This window comes from Malaclemys terrapin, chromosome 10 (assembly GCF_027887155.1).
Source record: "Malaclemys terrapin pileata isolate rMalTer1 chromosome 10, rMalTer1.hap1, whole genome shotgun sequence".
NCBI lineage: Eukaryota > Metazoa > Chordata > Testudines > Emydidae > Malaclemys > Malaclemys terrapin.
The window spans coordinates 17,882,567-17,903,659 of NC_071514.1; the positions used below are offsets into that span (position 1 = coordinate 17,882,567).

The following is a 21,093-nucleotide window of genomic DNA, read 5'->3' on the forward strand; positions in this document are numbered from 1 at the left end:
TAAGCAGGTTAAGTGTATAATTTTATCACCTGTGTGCAGGTGACAGTGGTCAAAAAGTGAGCATGCAAAATTGCATATAAAAATAGACTGAAGCTGTTTTGAAAATGTGAACCTGCCATTCAATAGCAGCTGACAATATACAGATTTTAGCAGATATTTTTGAAAACCCTCATTCTGATGGGAAGAGTGCAGAGGAAAATGTATTTATAGACCTGCTTCTAGAACAGGGGAGGGCAAACTATGGCCCGTAGGCCGGTTCTGGCTCATCAGGGCTTTCAATCTGGCCGTGGAATTGCCAGCCCCGTGGCGCAGCGGGGCTAAGGCAGGCTTCCTGCCTGACCTGGCCCCGTACTGCTCCTGGAAGTGGCCGGCACCACGTCCCTACGGTCCCTGGGAAAGCAGGGTGGGGGCAGAGGGCTCCATGCGCTGCCCTTGCCTGCAGGCACCACCCCCTGCAGCACCCATTGGCCAGGAACGGGGAACCGCGGCCAATGGTAGCTTCCGGGGTGGTACCCGCAGGTGAAGGCAGCACATGGCAGAGCCGCCTGCCCCACACCACCCCCAGGAGCCACTGCTGGACATGCTGGCCACTTCCGGGAGTGGTGCAGGGCCTGCCTTAGCCTCACTGCACATCACCCTGGAGCCACTTGAGGTAAGCAGCGCCAAGCCAGAGCGCACACCCCAAACCCCTCCTGCATCCCGCACCCCAACCTCCTGCCCTGAGCCCCCAATCCATCTTGAGCCCCCTGCCGCACCCCTCCTGCACCCCAACCCCGTGCCCTGAGCGCCCTGCATCGCTCTTGCACCCCTGCCCTGAGCCCCCTCCTGCACCCCAACCCCCTGCCCTGATCCCCCGTCGCACCTCGCACCCTCTCCTGCACCCCAACTCCCTGCCTTAAGCTCCCTCCTGCACCCCACACCCATCCTGCACCCCAACCCCCTGCCTTGAGCCCCCTCCTGCACCCCGAGCCCTTGTTTTAAGCCCCTTACTGCACACAGCACTCCCTCCCGCACCCCTGCCCCAGCCCTACATTCATGGCCCTGCATACAATTTCCCCACCCCGATGTGGCCCTCGGGCCAAAAGGTTTGTCCACCCCTGTTCTAGAACCTAAACTGGATAATTCACATGCAGCTCTGTGAAGAAGGATGGTAGATCTTAAGTAGTGCACATTACTTTTGTGGATCCTCTGCACAAAGGAGAATTTCATTTGTATATGGATATTTGTATAAGTGTGATAGGTTGATCTGAACAACACACAAGATTCACAGGATTCCAGTGCATTACTGCACAGCTAAGGAGTGAGACCACATTCAAAACAAATACACAGACACAAATAAAGCCTGTATTTTCAATTTTATAAGCTTTTGATATCCCTTCCTAATATATGTTCAAAGGAAATGTTGCAAAAAGAGAAACAAACAATACTCTGATCCCTAAACTGACGAAGATTTAAAACCTCTTTCAGGACACATGCACACAGTAAGGGTATGTCTACACTAGAAACACTATAGTGGCACACAACGGCCGTGCTGGAGCTGCACTGCTATAGTGGAGTCACTTACTACAGAGATGGAAGTTCTTCCATTACTGTAGTAAATCCAACTTTCCAAGAGGCAGTAGCAAGGTTGATGGAAGAATTCTTCCGTAGACTTAGTGGTTTCTATATTAGGGCTTAGGTCAGCTTAACAACATCTGTCAGGGCAGTGAATTTTTCACACCCCTGAGCAACATAGCTCGGTCAACCTAAGAATCAGTCTACACTAGCACTTGTCAGTAAAACTTTTGTCAGTCAGAGATGTGAAAAAACACACCCTGACCAACATAAGTTTCACCGACAAAAGCGCCGGTGTGGACAGCACTATGTCAGCAGGAGACACTCTCCTGCCAACATAGCTACCGCCGCTTGTTGGGGGTGGTTTAGTTATGCCGGTGGGAGAGCTCTCTCCCGCTGGCATACAGCAGCTACATGGGAGACCCTACAGCAGTGCAGCTGCAGTGGTACAATTGTGCCACTGTAAGGTCTGTAGTATAGACATAGCCTAAATTTTAAGTGTAGAACAGGCTTAAGTAATAATTGAGTGACCAGATTACTGAACAGTCCTGCTTTCAAAATCAGACCCCTCCAATGTCAAGATGCATGCAGAAGTTGACCTAAGACCAACTCCAGCCTCACTCCTTTGAATGCCAACTCCAGTTCCACCAGTTCTCTGCTTTTCCTTTCTAAGGCCTTCCTTCAGAACCAGGCTACCCTTACTCAGTGGTTTCTGGAGTTGCCATGGCTATACCCAATGTCTTTTCTGGAATGCTGAGCTCACTAAGAACACTAATGAACTGCACTCCAAAATCAAACTAACTCTTTCACTATACACAAACTATTTCAGAAGGATTTTACATCGTAAGAATTACACTGCAACTGTTCCATTAAGACTGCATTGGATGGAAAATAATGTATCGTGGCCATGCACAATTTATCAGCTATACAAAATTTTGGCAGCCATTGATTTAATGGCACATTTGTGCTGTTGTAATGTCCAAAATTTGCATAGCATTAATGCAACACTATTCCATCTCCAGAGATTTTTTACAGTATTCTTATGAAACAAGCACAAATAGAGAGCCCAATTAAATACCTGTTCCCATTGAAGTTAATAGGAGTTTTGCAATTGACTGTAGAATGTTGCCAACTCTTGTGATTTTATTGCAACCTTCATGATAGCTGGTGTTTTTTAAAGCCCCAGTGCCTACAGTCAAGTGACTATATAAGAATTTCAGTTTTCACTATATTTTTTAAAATAAAAAAGCAAGATTCTAGACCACACAGTTGCAGAGGAAGACTTGAAAGTGGCTCAGAAACCAGAAGGCAAATTTTAAAAATTAAATCATATTTTTTTAATTATGACATTTAAGCTAATCTCATGATTTTGGGGGCCTAACTCATGATTTTTGATCAGCTGAGGTTAGCAATACTGCTTTAATAGGAGCAGAATCATGCCCTCAGGTTTTCTGTGCAACAAGGGCAGGAATGGAATTTGGTGTGCTGTGCAAAACTGCAGCCTCAGTACCAGACTGATTTGGTAAGGAGCATGAAATATCCATTTGCACAGAATATAGGCTGAATGAGCAATTATCTGTGATTAAGCCTTCACATATCTACTAAAGCTGGGGGGGGAGGGGATATCGAACCAGAGCTATTCTTAGGTTTGTTTACCTAATTTATCTTGTCAAAGTTATATTATTCATTTACAAAAGATTATTCCTACACAGAGGCTCCTAAGGCAAGTTTTTGATATCTTGGTAGCCCAGCTACTATACTGGTTGGCAGGAGGTCAATGCATAACTAGCTGGGTGATCTCAGTGCAATTCTTTGTGTGACCACATCATAAAGCTACCAACAAAATTAGTACTAATTGGCACTCTTGTTGGAAGTCTCAGGAAACTCAAGGTCAAAACGGTGTTGGAGACTGAATCACCTTTTCCCCATTGGGGTGGTCTCTCTAAGGCAATTTTAAGACACATTTGTGAGACAGTATAAGTAAGCTTTACTTGCCTGGACAGTGCCATTACAAGACATGTATGTGACACCACTCACAATCACTACAATGGAAACATTCATGCAAAAAAATGGAAAAATAAAATCATAGAAATGTAGGGCTGGAAGGGACCTTGAAAAGTCAGTCATCAAGTCCAGCCCCCTGCACTGAGGCAGGATCAAGTAAATCTACCCCATTCCCAACCATCATCTAGATCAACCTGCTTTTGAAAACTTCCAGTGATGGGGACTCCACAACCTCCCTTAGAAGCTGATTCCAGAGCTTAACTGCCTTTATACTTGGAAAGTTTTTCCTAATCAACTGATGTAAATCTCCCCTGCTGCAGATTAAACCCATTACTTCTTGTCCTACCTTCAGTGAACATGGAGAACAATTGATCACCTTCTCCGTTATAATAACCCTTAACACACTTGAAGACTGTTATCAGGCCCCCCTCAGTCTCCTTTTCTCAAGACTAAACATACCCAATTTTTTAAATCTTTCCTTACAGGTCAGGTTTTCTAAACCTTTTATCATTGTTGTTGCTCTTCTCTGGACTCTCTCCAATTTGTCCACATCTTTCCTAAAGAGTCGAGTCCAGAATTGGACACAGTATTCCAGCCTCACAAGTGCCAAGTAGAATGGGACAATTACCTCCCATTTCTTACATACAACACTCCTGTTACTTCACCCCAGAATTGTACTAGCCTTTTTCAGAACTTTATCACATTGTTGACTCATATTCAATCTGCGGTCTACTGTAACCCATAGATCCTCTTCAGCAGTACTAACAAATAGCCAGTTATTCCCCATATTGTAGTTATGCATTTGATTTTTCCTTCCTAATTAAAATACTTGGCATTTATCTTTATTGAATTGCATCTGGTTGATTTCAAACCAATTCTCCAATTTATCAAGGTCATTTTGAATTCTAATCCAATCCTCCAAAGTGCTTGCAACTCCTTCCAGTTTGGCATCACCTGCAAATTTTATAAGCATTGCACTCCACTCCATTATCCAAGTCATTAATGAAAATATTGACTAATACCAGTCCCAGGACTGATCCCTGTTTCACCCCACTAGATATGCCCTCCCAGTTTGACAGCAAACCATTGATAGTTCTTCCTAAAATATTAAAACAAATCACTTAATTGATACTGGTGACAACCCAGTCCCTTGGTCATCTTCCAGTGTTGATTTTAGTCTATTTTTGATCAGAGTAAACTTGAAAAAAAAATGAGCATTCATCCTCACAGTTTGTGACTTGAGTCACAGACTCAAATTCATAGAGAAATATTCTGGCAATCCAATTCTTTTGGATTGCAAATTGGGGGCAGCAGCAGTTCAAATCCCGTGAATATTAGTTGACCAACCACTATTAGTCATAAATTCACTACAAGAATTTACATAAGCTTACAAAGCTGTCACTGAATAACAAGTTTGTCAGTGATAACAGATACTTCAAGATAAAGTATATTCTGCAGAGTCTCTCAAGTGCTGCTTGACTGAGGGAGGTGGAAGGGCAGGGTTCTATCTTCAAAACATACAGGATGAAATCCTGTACCCACTGAGGTCAATGGCAACATTCCTATCGACTTCAATGGGGCCAGGATTTTACCCCTAGTGTCTTAAACCTGCACAGAAACAATTTAACCGTTCTAGCTTTGGCTCAGGATTTGCAAATCTCATCATGACATTTTTTCATGAAGATTATTGAGTGGGTTATGCATCCTGACTCTTGTATGGTATGTGGATCATAATCTACTTTCTGAACATTAGTATACAATACACTCAGTTACTGTAAAACAGTATTCCAAAAGTTTTCCATGAATATGGTCTCCAAGTTCAGTATGTCATATAATGGACATCAGATTTTTGGACTTGCAACTTCAACCTAACTTTAAAGACATTTACTATGTTGGTAGTTTTTGGCAGAATCAATTTGAGCAAGATAATGTTTTCAGCATGTATATCTTTTGAATCCAGAATATTACAGATTAGAAAAAGGAACAGAATACATGTAGGGATTGCAGAAACACAAATTAAGGCAGCAACCAACACTAGTTCCAATTATATGTGGACTATGAAATTCACTTTTCCAAAGAAAGCCTGGTTTAATACACCTTGTCTGGACATGAAAAGGGTATTTGTTGTTATTCTATCCTCAGATATTAGCAATTCCATTTCTCAGAAGATAAAATGAACAGATTCAAAGATAGGGTGACCAGATATCAACTGTGAAAAAACGGGACAGGGGGTGGGGAGTAATAGGCACCTATATAAGAAAAAGTCCAAAAAATGGGACCGTCCCTATAAAAATGGGACATCTGGTCACCCTGTTCAGAGAGGGCTTATCTAGTACAACTCTCAAACAGTAGCATCTTAAACAGTCATTGTATCTGTGCTTTGAAAACCACACAGCAAAGAGTAACTGAGTGCACAGTATGAAATCTGGGTGTGAAAATTATTGATGGAAATAAATATTTTGTCTATTTAAATTTGCTAGCAATCACTAATAACCACAGCTAGACTATTATTAAGGATATAAATTACCATATTTCATGAAAAGTGTGTGTACCTAACAAAACTACCTTAGCTAAATGGTATCCCGTGATGTTAATCAGGAAACCGATCCCATGATGAGAAGGAGAGGTTGTCTCCATTATCACCATGCAGAATCAGGTCTCCTTAAGAAATACATATAAAAACAACAAAACTGCATTTAAGTACTTCTATTATGTATATTAATTTTCAAATTATTTGTCTTTTCAGCCTCCATCACATCTACAACATATCCTTTGTACCATTGCCATCTAGCAACACAAAGGAACAGCTCATTTTTGTGCTAGAACATTGTTTGCATACTCAGAAACATATATAAGTGAGTGTTTAAAACCAAGTCAAGGGCACGTGTGAGCTCACAGAAATATTTGGTGAATGGCCACAAATTCAAGTACTGATTCTGGGACAGTGGGAGTACAGAAGTCACTGTAGATACAGATTCATCATCCTGGATCTCTGAAAATAATTAATGCTTTAATGACACTTGGGCTATCTTTTTCACTTAAAATGGCTGAAGAAAACTGTACAGACCTGTTTCTGCTCTGATTTACACCAGTTTCATACTGGTGTAGTTCCACTAACATCATTAGAGTCACTCGTGACTTAAGACGTCGCACCTATACATATTTAAAAAAAAAATCCAAGGTCTCGCCTGTGAATGATCAGTTGATCAATTCTATGGTGCCAAAGAGTCAAATTTGTGCTGCATCCCTTGATCACAACATGGATTTCTTCAAGAGGAAGCCCACACTAAAGCATTCATTGGTAAAATATTTACTGGATTATCCTATGTAGGTGGAGTGATTGCCAGCAATATCGTCCGCGTTATAATGATTAATCTGCACATGACAAACTAGCCTTGCTGCAACTTGAGACAGAAACTGAAAACCTATGGAATACAATTCCAGAGTCAAAATCTACCTAGACATTTATGCAGTGCTCATCACCATGGCATCCAAGAATCAGAATGAGCACTTATAACCCAAGTTCATTATATTTCTTCTCAATAATAACTACCTCCTTTTGACAACTCATGCTGCAGTTTTCTTTCCATTACATTCATACCATATTTCCAGCAGATTCTTTTAACCTGGTCATTATTTGATTCAGTACCTGCTTCAAGCAGGATAAAATTAATCAATTTCACACAAGTGGCATGGCACAGACGTCTGACCTTACCCAGCATCCAATTGTTTCAAATTGATGAGCTCCACACAAGCATTTTAATAGCCAAAAACAACACAATTGTAAGGTATGGTACAATATGGGGATAGAATGTCCATGTGTGGCCCACAAAGTATGGCCCTAAGCAACCAATTAAATAATTAATGGTTATTAGAAACCAGAAATGTTATGTTAAATAATGTAAAATAGCTTTAATGTCACTAAAGGTGTAATAAAACAGCTAAAACTTAGGAGCATAAAGGGCTTCCTGCAAGGTTGGGTTTAGTTTCCATACCTTATACTGCCCAGAATCATGGCAAATAGATTAGAATATTTAAAAGGATGGTCAAGACCAAATTTTGATCTGGCTTAAAATGTTCATGAAGCTACTCACAACGGACTATTGATTACTTCAATGTGTTCTTTAAAAAAAAAAGAGAGACAGACAGATAGAAACAAGTGAAGCAATGCCAAAACCATTTGTGGGGATGAGGGAACTGTGCCAATACTGGTTTCAATTCTACAGTGAAGAGAAAAAAAAAACCTAAGGCCTAGGTTCTGTCCATAATCACAAGATGAATATACAAAAACGTAGATAACACATCGCTCTTTACCATGGACATCGATGCAGAAGCTGTCTGCCCTGATGCTTTCGGTGACCAAGATCCAGCCATGGATGGTGCAGCAGCACATACGTTCCTTGAGGCTCTTGGTGACCAGGATCTCGAGGTAGATGGGCACTAGCAGTACTCACAGGCTTGCATTCAGGGGAGTTTTCAGCACGCAGGTCAGAAGCCAGACTTAAGGCTTGCTCCATTATAAATAATAATTTAAGCTTGATGTCCCTATTTTTTCAAGATTTACTTTTAAAGGAGTTTCAGATTTTACACTTGCTAGGGATATCAGTGCCTCCCAAACAGCCGAGGTACCAAGGATGCCCGTTGCTGACCAGGATAGCTTCCCATCAGGAAAGACACTCTTAAAGCCCAGGAATCTTGACATACCCCAGAACAAACTCCAGAACAACCCCTTTAAGGGGGTAAAAAACAAAAAGGGGAAACAGTCCCAACTAACGCTAACAATACTAACTATATAAAAACTAAGTGTGACGGGAACAGGCATGCTCTATGCTTCATCTCAGGCAGAAGGCAGTTGGTGAGGAACTGAGGGCGGTTTGCCCGCATAGTCCTATATATCTTCATTACTGGGCACAAGGATGTGTAGGGTGCATGTGCAGGTCAAACAGGCACTGCGGTCAAAAATTTCTGATCAAAGGCACAGCAGCCCATGTGCACTTGAAGTGGAAAATCTGAAGTTGAGCACCCTAGGGACACTCCTCAAAGAACCTCATTTTATAATCCCATTCATAAATTTATCAAGCTCTGGGCTTCTCTACACTACAGGCACTACAGCTGCAACTATGCCACTGTATTATCATAGTGTAGATATTTGCTTCAGCAGCAGAAGGGGGTTTTCCATCGCTGTAGTTAATCTACCCCCTTGAGAAGTGATAGCTTGGCTGATGGAAGAATTCCTCTATCAACCTAGCGGTGTCTATACCAAGGCTTAGGTTGTCTTACTATGTCTCCCAGGAAGTGACTTTTTCACACCCCTGAGCGACATAGCTAGAGCAAGCTAAGTTGTGTGTGTAGACCAGGCCTTATTAATCTTATAATTAGCTAGGCAGTCTGCCCCACCACTCCTGTCGCATTAGATTGTAAACTCTTCAGGACCTGTTTGTAAACAGCACAATGGGCCTCTGGTCAGTGACTGTGGGCCCTCAGTACTACCACAACACAAATAATAAATAGATATTCATAATATGAATAGCAATGACATTATCTATGGTTGCTTACTTCAAAATCATTGTTTTACCAGGTATTTATTTTAAAAAAGTTTCACCACAGTATGATTTTCAGAGACTGGTAAAATATTGTTTCAGCAATGTTGTCAAACTCACTTTGCTTTCTTCTTCTAAAGATTTCTTGATTTGTGGGGATTTAAAACTTCAAAGAGCACTTCACATTTACTGCACTATGGGAAATATTAGTGCAGAGAATGACATACTGTGATGACATTATGCTGTATGGAAGCACTCAATTTTTAAAACTACTCATTTCTTGGAACTGATTAGACTTATGTGTCAGGCAATAGATCAGTTGGCAGCCAAGGCTTTCCTCCATGGATCCTGAATGCACTAAGGACCTGATCCAAATCCCATTCTGAAGTCAGTAGAAAGACTTCCACTGGCTTCAAAGAGTTTTGGCTCTAGCTACCCACATACTTATATGGCCCTCATCACCATAATAACTGAGCACTCTCTGTTCCTAAGTCTCCTGAGGGCAAGAGGCAGCTGCATCACATTGAAGCAGACCAGCCCCTTGACACCTAGCAAGAGAGTCCCAAATTGTAAAGGCAGGTAGAACAGTACTAGCAAAAAGGAAAATACCAATTTCCTGCATCGATTCCTTTGACTCTAGCTTCAATGACAGGAAAGTCTTGTTCATGGCATCACTGGAGCCTGGGGCATACAGTTGCCTCAACAATTTTCCATTTAAAAATAATAAATGGAAGTGTCTAAAATGCTCAGCAGACCAATGTCTGGCTGTTAACACAGCAACATGATCATCACCTACCTGTAGATGGGTACAGATGATAACTGCAAGCCAAGTGATTTCCCAGGAGAGCCCTGTGGTTTGGGGGTTGGCCATCCTCCTGCCCTGGCTCTGCTGAGAGAGGTGGTTTCAGTTATAATTAAACAAAGTCAAGTGCCTCCTGCCAGAGTCTCGGTGACTAAAACAAACTGGGCAAGGACAGGGAACTGGGCTTTGGAAGGAATGCAACCCAAACACCCGAGGTTTGTGCTGGCCAGCAAAGCAGACTCGCAGCTTACGCCATAGACACAGCCTGCAGTTAGGGAACAGGACGGGAAACAAATACGTTTGGGGAAGCTGGCAACAGGGGGCGAGTTAGAGTCTCTCCTACGTGTGAGTTAATTTATCAAATCGGCAACGCCTCCCATCCCAGTCCTCAGAGAAGAGGATGTCTGATGAGCTCTTTCTTCAGCATCCTCGCCCACTCAGAGCTAAGGGGCCAGCTCCGGGAGGTCGCCATTCATTTCCACCGCTTCCAACCCTGCTAGCTCCACGCAGCTCATAGACAAGTGGTTAAGAAAGGAAAACTAAGCCCATCAATTCAGTAGCGATCACCCTCAGTTTGAAGGCTACATCCTTCAACGGCTGTCTGCCGTTTATACTGAAAACTTTCATTTAAACCCACCAAAGGACTCATGTAATAAGCCCACTAATTGTTGCTGACCTTTAATGTAAATAAACCTTTTCGCCTCGGACTTAAAGCTGGAGTGGGCTATACCGTCATTACCAAAGTGATCTCATCAGAAAGGTAACCGCACGCTTCCCCACCGCCACCCTCCTCGTTCCAGGGACATTGTGCAAAGCCCTAAAGTAGTCTGAATGCAAATCTAGTCTTAAAACAAAAAACAACCCCCCTCCCCACACACACTTCTCCTTTTTAAATAGGCCAGATGTCCCAAAGGAAAACTACAGTACCTATCCAAACAGCCCCGTTCTTGCACCTGTCAACTAACTCTAATTAAGATTCCTTACGGAAATCAGGCTGTTTACTTCCTTACCATTCGGGAGGGCTGCCGTATGCTTTTGTCATTCAAAAGTTTTAATCAACCACAACATTTCAAGAATGAAGATTACCTTCCTCCCCCGCCCCCCATGCATTATTGCCCTTGCCTGCGATTGACACAACTGAGCCAAGCTGTCTATGTGACAGGCTTTGGTAGATAGATTCCCATGAGGCTTTTTTTTAAAAGCGATCTGCCGCGGTGTAGCAAATGAAGCCCTGCGATGCACAACAAGCGAAGTGCAGGGCGCCTCTGTTTACAATGAACATGACCTGCCTATTTTGGTGAATCGCTTTGTCCAATCTGGCGAATGAGTTACAGGGGGGGGGGGAGGGAGAAATGGAATCCGCAAATGTTCGAGCCTCGGGCCAGCTGAGGGCTGGGTCAAAGCGCCTTGGCGTCGGGGTCCCCGGACACAGCCCGGTTTTCGGCACCCTCTTGCCCTCCCCTGAAGCTAGCGCTACCTCCGGCGCTGAGCTGGGCTCCCCCCCACGTCCCTTGCACCGTGCCAGCCACAGAGCCAATGCCTCGCCCCTCGCTCTCTCCTACGCCAGGGAGCTAATGCACGGCCCCGTATGAGCCCCCCCCAAATTTCAGTAGCCCCCGGACTGCAGCCACGGGAGCCCCGTAACAGCCAGGGGCGCCTCCCTCCTGGGGCAGGCAACAGCCCGCGTAACGGGCAGCAGCGGCCGCTCTGGTCCAGGGAGCTTCCTTGGCTCAGCAGCAGCCGCGACCTCACCCACCTTGTGCAGGGCCGAGCGCCCCCGGCTCCTCGGGCAGCGTGTGCAGGGGCAGGCGGCGCAGGCTCTGCGGGACGCTGCTTCCCACCTCTCCTGTCAGCGCCCCCGGGCTACAGCATCCCGAATTAAACGCGCCTGCCCCTCCCTCGCGCCAGGCTCCAGCCCACCGCCGGCTGCTGGAAACGGGCCGCCCCCCTCCTGTGACAGCCGAGCCGCCCCCCTGCACCCCGCCGGCGGGAGTCGGGAGAGCGCGCGCGCCTCCACCTGCAGCGCTGGGGCTCCGCGCGGCTGCCTGCCAGCCACCCCTTCCTCGGTGCCACTGGCCTATAAGCCCCGCTTCCAACTGCCCTGCAGCGGGACGTCTGGCTTCTAGCTCCGCGGCCCCAGCACCGCCACGCCGGGAATCCGGTATCCAGCGCCCCAGGCCACTACCCCGGGTGGAGCCACCGCATCCGTGCATCAGGTACCCCCACCTTCCAGCTCCTCCGCCCCAACTCACGGGGCTGCCGCCGTCCAGCTTCCTGGAGCAACGCACAAGATCCCGCCTCAGCGCCCCCACCTGCAGCCCCAGGCCAATGCAGACCGATCCTCGAGCTGCAGGAGTCCCAGCTTGTGCAGGTAGTTACACACTCACCCTGTCCTGGAAAACTCTCAGCCAGTTAGCAAAAGCCGACTCTCCCCCACTGCCTAGCCCAGGTGCCCTGCCGGGACAAAGGGACCTGCAGTAGCAGGCAGTTCTTCTTCCCCAGTGTAATTTAGCCAGCAAATTGATGCTGATCAATTCCCAAACCACAACAATCCTGATAACTCTCAATACAGCTGCAAATCTCTTTACACACTAAAGACGACTTTAATCACTCTGTCTTTTAAGATATTTTAGGTCTCCGACTGTGTATGCCCCAAACAACACTTGGTAACGTTTTATCCCCTTACTTGAGACTGATGAACGATATATAACATTGCAAAATCCTTTTACCTTTGCACTGTTGCTTCCCAGTCATGGGCCAAAGGAAATTTCCAGTTACATAGCATCAATACTCAACAGACAGTAAAAAGGTCTATTATTTTATCTGTGCCACTGAAATTAAAAATATACACCAGTGTACTAAAGATAACCGATGGAAGGTTTGTTCAAATACGTTGCAAGGGAAACTTTTCCAATTTGTTTAGACTTCTAGAAAGCAAGCTAAAAATTTTCTCTTCCATAGTTAGGACCGGAGCGCCCTCTAGTGAAACTACTAGTTTGAGAAGAGACCCAAAGAGAAGATGGAAGTTAGGAAGGTGAGTTGAAGGGTCATGTTGGGGGAGGTCCTCAAACCCAATGTAACATCTTTTGCAGTGAAAGTTCTAATGAACTTTACTGGCTTTGTACAAATAGCTTTATGGGGTCCCGGCTTATTTATGTCTCAATCGTTCCCTTATCAAACATGCTCAGTTTTCAAGTAAATGAGTTGAAGAGTGCTGTCCAGAGCGGTCACAATGAAGCACTGTGGGATAGCTCCCGGAGGCCAATAACGTCGAATTCCGTCCACACTACCCCAATTCCGACCCCCTAAGGCCAATTTTATCACTAATTCCCTCGTCGGAGGTGGAGTAAAGAAACCGGTTTAAAGGGCCCTTTAAGTCGAAAGAAAGGGCTTCGCCATGTGAAGGTGTCCGATGTCTATCTAAGGGCTGGTCCACACTTAGTCCGGACTTCGGACTAAGGTACGCAAATTCAGCTACGTTAATAACGTAGCTGAATTCGAAGTACCTTACTCCGGACTTACCGCGGTCCAGACGCGGCCGGAAGTCTCCCCCCGTCGACGCCGCGTACTCCTCTCGGCGAGCTGGAGTACCGGCGCCGACTGTGAGCACTTCCGGGATCGATCCCAGAACATCGATGGCGTGCCTCCGGACCAGCCGGTAAGTGAAGACTAGGCCTAAATGTCAGCCCAGCAAACTCATCGGAAAAGCTGTCTCCTTTCCTGTTCATGCATTACCATGAGCAATAGGCTTGTGTTATAACAGGAATTATAACTAAAACTAAGAGGTTGGCCTGTCCTAGTCACCTGACACAGGACTAGAAGGTTAGTACACCTGTTTTATGACAGAGTTCACTATCCAGTGACTTCAGTTACACTGCAACTTACAAGGCAACCACATTGTCCTTAAATTATGTTTTCAGTTAGACCTTGTACAACACTATTACCATTAGTGAGGTTGCACAGGTGTAACTAGGATATACGTTGAAGCCAATCAGGTTACACAGGTGGCCCAAAATTGGAATTTAGTTAACAGTTCTGTTGAGTCAGGAACCAGAAAAAAGATATAGTTCACTGTCCCAGAACTATGTTGATTCTGAAGGGCTAACAATAAAACGTGTTTTCACTCAAGTAAGCAAATCTGACTCTGAATGCAGACAACTCAGCATCTGCTGTATAAAAAAGTGCCCTAGTTACATAATCACTGTTTAGAGCAGAACTACATGTTAAAAATGTGTAGCACTCTTGAGATCCTAAAATCTCTCTGTTCCCCAGAATAAAGGCTGCAGAGTAGGAAAAAACACTTTGCTGTGCTATCCTACAGTAAATAACTGACTGAATACACAATTTGTTTTCCAAAATGGGCATATTTAGAGAGCAATGTGATCTGCATGAAGATATAGTGGTGCCTGTTTGCTCTCAATTTCGAGAAGAGAATTGAAATTAGTGAAGAAACTCAAAAGGTTTGGAGATGTGGTTCTAATAAATATTTTCCATTTGAGTGCTCGTCCAAGTTTTTTTTTATTGTTTCTTTTCCCTCTCCAACTCTATGCTTTTCAATTTTCTTTCTTTGTCCTCCCAAGCCAACTAAATTCTTTCTCTAAGGATAATCATTTGCTTCTGACACCCATTTCCAGACTGGTAGGCACAATCAGCTATTGCACATTATACCCGTTTTCTACAAAATACAGTGGCACCATGTGCCTGCATATCAGAGGAAATGATCAACCCAAAATATGATTCCTGGAAATTTTGGTTAATCTTCAACACAGTTGTGAAATGGGAGAAAAGTATTGTAATAGCCAGTAAAATAAATTATAGACATCAACCATCAGCAGAGTGTTAAAAACAGAAAAATAAATATGGATTCTAAGACCCAAATTCTAGCTTTATGCAAGTGAATTGATCCACTGGCTTCAGTTAAGCTACTCGTGTGCATAAAGTTACACAGATGCTTAAATCTTTGCAGGGCCTTAGACTGTAAATTATTTGGGAAAGAGACCATGTCTCCCTTGGTGTTTTTATAACACCTAGCACAATGGAAGCATGATCTTGATTGTGACCTCTGAGCACTATACATTGTATCCATAATAAACACTACTAGTACTTGATGGATTGGTGCAGTCTCATACAGGTATTTTGTAAACATCTATTATAATTAATAGTTGAAAGGAAGTGCTCCTGACCTAAACCATCCAAGTGACATGATTTTTGTTTGTTTCTTCCATTCCACACCACCCCTTTTGGTCTGTTTTTGACTCTCTTGGATTAGACTGTTGCTTCTTGTAAAGTCCCATAAAAACTCATGGAAACAATAACGTATTTGGCACATATACTGCATAGATAATTCTCTTGTATATCCCAAATCTTAATTCAGTTATCCCACATTGGGTATGTGGGATTTAGATGTACTCTTTGTAGTGGGAAACAATTCTGATACGCTGATAGACTCCAAAGTTCACATGCATAATTTCTTTATTAATCTGTTGTCAGTAGTTATGTTTTTCATTATACATATTCTTTCTTTTTGCTGGACTGTAAAATATGTATAATTTAGATTAATATTAAACATGGCAATTGTGAAGCCCCGTTGTTCATAAAACTGTGAAATATGAAGATTTATGCTTATTTCATTGAACTATTGCAACTATGATCCTGTCCATCTGTGCAGCTGGCATGTTCCCACAAGGAAGTTGGTTGGAACTATGATAGCATTATCCTTTATTTATTTTGAGTTAGCTTAAGACCATGGGCCTTTGCAACTGATCCCAGCATTGAAACACTTTCTCACACCCACACTTAGGCTTGATTTTTAACTACTGAAATTTCCAAATGAGACTAAACAGTGCAAATAGGAAAGACATGAGAAAAGAGGTTTTTTTGTGGGGCATAACCAAAGGCAAAATCAAAGAGGAAAAAAAATCTGATTTTAGCTAGTCTACTGGAGTTTACAATAGCGCAGTTTAAGTGAGTTGTGACCATCAAAATTCAGCCCCTAGGTGTGTGCCAGCAGAGGATGTGCAAGCCTAAAAAGGAAAATTAAGCATTTTTTTATATGTCATCATCATATTCCAGAGCAGGAGCAAACTATCACTCTCTTTGAGATACTTCAACCCATTTATGACACAGTTCTCTTAAAGCATGCTCAACTGAATCAATCGGATGTTCATGAGGGCCATTTTCACTACATAGGGAAAATCTACAGTAGTCAGGGAGTATTTGGCAAAGCTACAAGTCTGAGCTCCATTGAAACAATGCAGAACAGCTTTTGTCTCCTAAGTCAAGATTAAATTTAATGAGTACCAAGCTGCAAGTGTCGCAACTGCAGAAACTGAATTTTGGCTTCAGATCCCTAAATTATCAATAAGAACAACACCTGATAGACTAGTAAAAATAAAATATTTAGTTTCACGTAACTAATATCACATGCACCCCTGTATTGTATAACTTGTTCTGTGGTTTTGTATTGTACTGGTGTTTGCCTTTAAATGACAAGCTCTTTGAGACAGGGATCATACACTGACAGACCTCACAAGCGTACAATGCTATATAAGGACCAAATTCTTTGCTGGTGTAAGTTGGGGCAGCTCAAGTATGGTTGTGTAGCCTTGATCCCAAGGAGCTGTGGAAGGCATTGTGCTCCACATAGCCCCTTATCCAGTGCTATTAGTATATGGCCAGAAAAGCAGGTAGGAAACAGTGCCTTTAGTTTGAACTTTTTTGTTTATGGTTAAATAAGTATAATATTAACTCCCACCATGAATGCAACTCATCATTGTTTCAAGTATTTTAATAAAAAATGTCCATCTTTTCTGATCAAATTCTTTTTCAGCCTGAACTGAAACAATTTGTGACTCATTTGCGTATTTATGATCCTGTACAGTAGTAGCAGATGTCTTAAATGTCACTACTTTCCTCTCCAAAATAAGCACAACTTGATTCAGATGGCATACATTTTAGTTTTTATTGTACTGTAATGGTCAAAGCCCTCAATAAAATGTTAGTACTGACATTTGGAGCTCAATTTTTAACATATTTACATGATTGTTATGTGGTTTTGTGGCATATCTTTTTACAGAGGGATTGAGGTGATTATTGTGTGCATAATTTGAAAATGTGTAAACATGCACAGATGAAGATCTGTATGCAGATAAATCAAAAGGAAAGTACTGCAGAGGCAAAGTATGTTATGTTTACTTACTCATAATGTCTGTTTCCTTAACTGATTTTTTTCAAACTTTGCAAAAAATTCATCCCTACTGAGGACTAGGAACTTGCCAAGTTTGAATTCCTGAGCTTGTGTTTTCTGTCCTCCTGCAAATGTGTCACTGATCTACATCAGTGCTACATCAGGTAATGGTAAATACATTGGCCCAGGAGCTCTGGGGCCATCAGTGTTGTTGCAAGCCATGGACAACAGCAGATAAACAAAACTCAACAGTAGTTAAAGAGTATTACTTACTTTTGCTCACTGAAACTCTGCAGTGATGGTGATGGGAAGGGCATGAGGGGAGTGGGTGCCAAGTCTGAGGTAGTTTTACTTGTCCTATCACCATGCAAATTACTGAAATGCAGATGAAAGGGGGAGAGGGAAATGAAGAGTGAACCAGAGGGGAGGGTACCAGAAGCATGGAGTGGTTAAGGGAGGGAAAGAGGGGTAAATAATGAAGGAGAGGGAAGGAATAATTGAGGGGTCATTGGGACCTGTGAGGAAAGAAAAGCAGTGTGAGTAGAGGAGGTTTAGTAAGGTTAAAAAATTAAACGCAGACTACTTGGAAATTCTGGAGATTCAGACTTTGAGGATATCAAATACAGCTGGTAGGAAAAGAAGTGTGAATGTTTCTGTTTTCCAATTGTCAAAATTTTTCTTTGATAGCAATTTTCCTACCAGCACTGGGACTTCCTCTGCTTTATAACCTGGGCCCTTTTTCCTCAAAGTGAAAACACAGATTCAAATATGACCTAATATTGAAGCCTGCTGTTATCCTGGAATGGATCCACAGTATCTCTGTTTAAGTCAGTACACTTATAAATCTGGAGTAACTGAGAGCAGAATTTCGGCCCACTTTCTTATTCCACACAGGGATCTTGTATGGATATCAATGTGTGTTCTTGGCAAATGTCAGGGGGTGAGAGTATGAAGAGGTAGATAGCCTTTTAGACTGTGATCATGTGGATAGAGTTATTCTGTATTTGTAACTGAAAGCAGAATAGTCTAATACACTGATAAGTAAAGAAAGAATATGACACTATATCAGAAAAAAAAGACATCGATGACCAAACACTGCTATCAGGTACACACATCTTACTTCAGATTTTGTCAGGAAAAAAATCAATTGTTTTATTTTTACACTTGGCTCATAAATTGATAAAAATCAGTACTAAAATTTCTAAAATTCAAAAAACTAAAAGAATCTTCAAAATATAAAACATATATAGGGATGGGGGAAATGTACACAAGAATAATTGTGTGTATAAAGAAGTAGTATAAAGTGCCACAACTCTGGGTCCAAAAGTAACTTTTGAAAGTCATTTTATTTTAAAATAGCCACTTTTAAATGTTTTAGTCATTTTTCAGTTCCAAAATCTCATTTTTTCCTGACTGCTTACCATCTATTAGTAAAAATATGTGATGACTAGCTGACACTGAGCCATCAATTCTGCAATATAATGGAAGAGAAACGATCATGAGGCAAATAAAGATTTTATAAATAGTTCACATGGTATGGCTGTTAGTTTGTTTCTTTGTTTAGTGCTGACCATTGTGAAATAAGGCAATTTTTAAAAAGAAGCCTGTAGTGCTGACAGAAGACTAAAAACACAGCAAGCACTATGAAACTCGCCCTGATTTCTTTAGGCAGACAAGTCAAGTATTATGTGTACAATACTACATAGAAATTTCAGTTGTGGATATTTTGTATGATTCAAAGGCAAAGAAGGGGGTTAAATCCCTATTTGTGTATATTACAATCAATGACATGAAGACTAATTGCCTTTTCACCCCTTGAAGTGAGGTGTGTTCCGAATCCATTTTATAGGCCACACAACTCTAGTCTGGTATTTAACTGTGATATATACCGGTACTACTTTTCTAACTTCTATTGCTCTAATTTCCTGGTGGGAGACTCTTGACTTTCTCAAGGAGTTTCCATCTCCCATCCAGTTATTATTAGTAATACATTAGCACAACCATTATCAAGCTGTCAGGTCTCACAATCCCACTTCAGTGAGGCTTGGTACAGAGACAGAAACATTGAGGACTAATGCATGAGCCACAAGCATTACAATGTTTACAGGCTGATTTAAGAGTGTCCTGTCCATAAACTGATCGTTAAGAGAAATGTTTATTCATATATTCAAATACATCCAGTTAATATCATTCTTCATTTAATACAAGAAAGTAATAGTGGTTTGTAAACCATTTTGGCTTTTTTTATTGTTACAGTACAATTCTGGAGGCTGTCCATTGTCCTGTTTTGTCTCCAAAAGCTGGTTTAGGAAAGGGTCCTCTTGAATGGAAAAGGAGAGAGGATGTAAGAGAATGGAAACTGCTAATACGTTGTGAAAACCTCTGCTAACTTTGTAAACTTTGCACCCACTCCTAGAATTTGCCAGTGCAGATCTCATTATTTTTATATTAATGAACCCAGCCTGCCTACTGTCTGTAGCCTCAAACATTTTTGTTTAAACAATATTCGTAAACTATACCAGTCTGCAAACATGTTCAGATCAGTCATATCTCAAGGGGATATGTCCGTCTAGAGAGCAGGGACTTCTAGAAGCTTGTCAGTTCATGATTATTATTGATAGGGTTGGTCAGAAAATGTGGGGAGGAACCTGCAAATAGTTTAGTTGGATTTTTCCCCCCTGATTTTCATTCAAATTTTTCATTTTCTTTCACCAGCTCTAGATCTGGTAAAAGAAATAGGGGGGAAACCCACAAACATTTCAGAAGGTTTTTGGTTTCGCTATATTTCATTGTAATTTTGAATTTTTCTATACTGCTCTATTTATTATGGGTCAAATTCATTCACTCATGTTGAACACTACCTTACTCCATGAGTAGCCCCACTGCAGCCAATGCAATCACATATGGAGGAAAGTGCTACTCCACCCCAGTAAAAGTGTCAGAATCTGGCCACATTTTTGTAGCACCTCAAGTTAACCAGCTCTGTACAACAGAAGAACAGTGCCAATGTATACCCAATCCCTGTCCCAGAGAGCTGACAGTGGAAATGCACAAGGGGAACTGGGATGGTACAATACAATATACAATCCTTAAAAAAAAAAAAAAAAAAAAAAAAACTGGGGTTCAATGGCTGAAAGAACATGAATCCAGAAAACAACCATGGGCCAGAATCTGTATTGTTGCCCAAGAGGGAGAAGAACAAAGGCGGTTTATGCCATCTTTGCACCTTCTGAATTCTGGCCTGATCCGGTGGAGCCCAGGGCATAACTTTGAGCAGTTCTAAGGTCTGCTCTAAATTATGGCATGTGCCTACATAGGTGTTAAATAGATTGGAATGGCTGTCTGTGGAACACACTGGAGCCCAGAATAGCCATAGTCCAGTGCACCTTTTCCTGCTCCTGAGACACTCCTGACATGCCTCTGTGCTGGGGGCTATATAGGAATGTGGCATACAGCTAATCTGGCCTACATTGTGGAGATTCCCCAATGAGGAGCTCCATCTGGACTCCAGCCCCTTTACTCCACCCAAGTGGTGTAAAGAGCCCAGACTGCAATCCTGAATAAGCGTGGTTAGGGCAGAAAATAAGAATCAGCTCTTGATTTCCATTACCCACTCATAATGTACCTTCTGCTGTCTTCTCCTATTCTTGTATGGGGGGTTAGATGAGGAGTACAACAGATAAAACTGATTGTGTCTATTTTTGAACCCTCTCTTATAGCACTTTTTGTTTGATCTATTACAGAAGTTTTGGGAAGCAAAGTGAAGATTCTTAGAACAGCAGACTACTTGCTTCTATATTTGTTCCAAATGCACAAGATTGCATTTGAGCAGCTAGATAGTAAACACAACCCTCAAACATGATCATGCCATATGATCCATACTGTGCCTTTGTAGGACACTGAGGATTCAGAGCCAAAGTCTGCCCTCACGTGTACTCATGTAGCTCCTGAAGGCACATGTTCAGAATTAGGTCGTCATCAATAGTTTTCTTGAGTCAATCTTTCTA

The 21,093-nt window shown here is 42.4% G+C and overlaps 1 protein-coding gene across 10 annotated transcripts in view; it reads right to left on the reverse strand.

Annotated features, from left to right (window-relative positions):
• The window catches only part of ADAMTSL3 (ADAMTS like 3), a 261,150-nt gene extending 248,462 nt beyond the window's left edge, over nucleotides 1–12,688 (reverse strand). The window contains exons 1-2 of one of the 10 annotated variants that reach the window (XM_054042181.1): nucleotides 12,630–12,688; nucleotides 9,895–9,984 (exon numbers count right to left, since the gene is read on the reverse strand). In XM_054042181.1, the coding sequence (XP_053898156.1) occupies nucleotides 9,895–9,969 (75 nt within the window). In that variant the 5' untranslated portion in view covers nucleotides 9,970–9,984; nucleotides 12,630–12,688. The other 9 variants (XM_054042182.1, XM_054042179.1, XM_054042183.1 and 6 more) reach the window with 9 other exon arrangements.
• Between the last annotated feature and the right edge of the window lie 8,405 nt (nucleotides 12,689–21,093).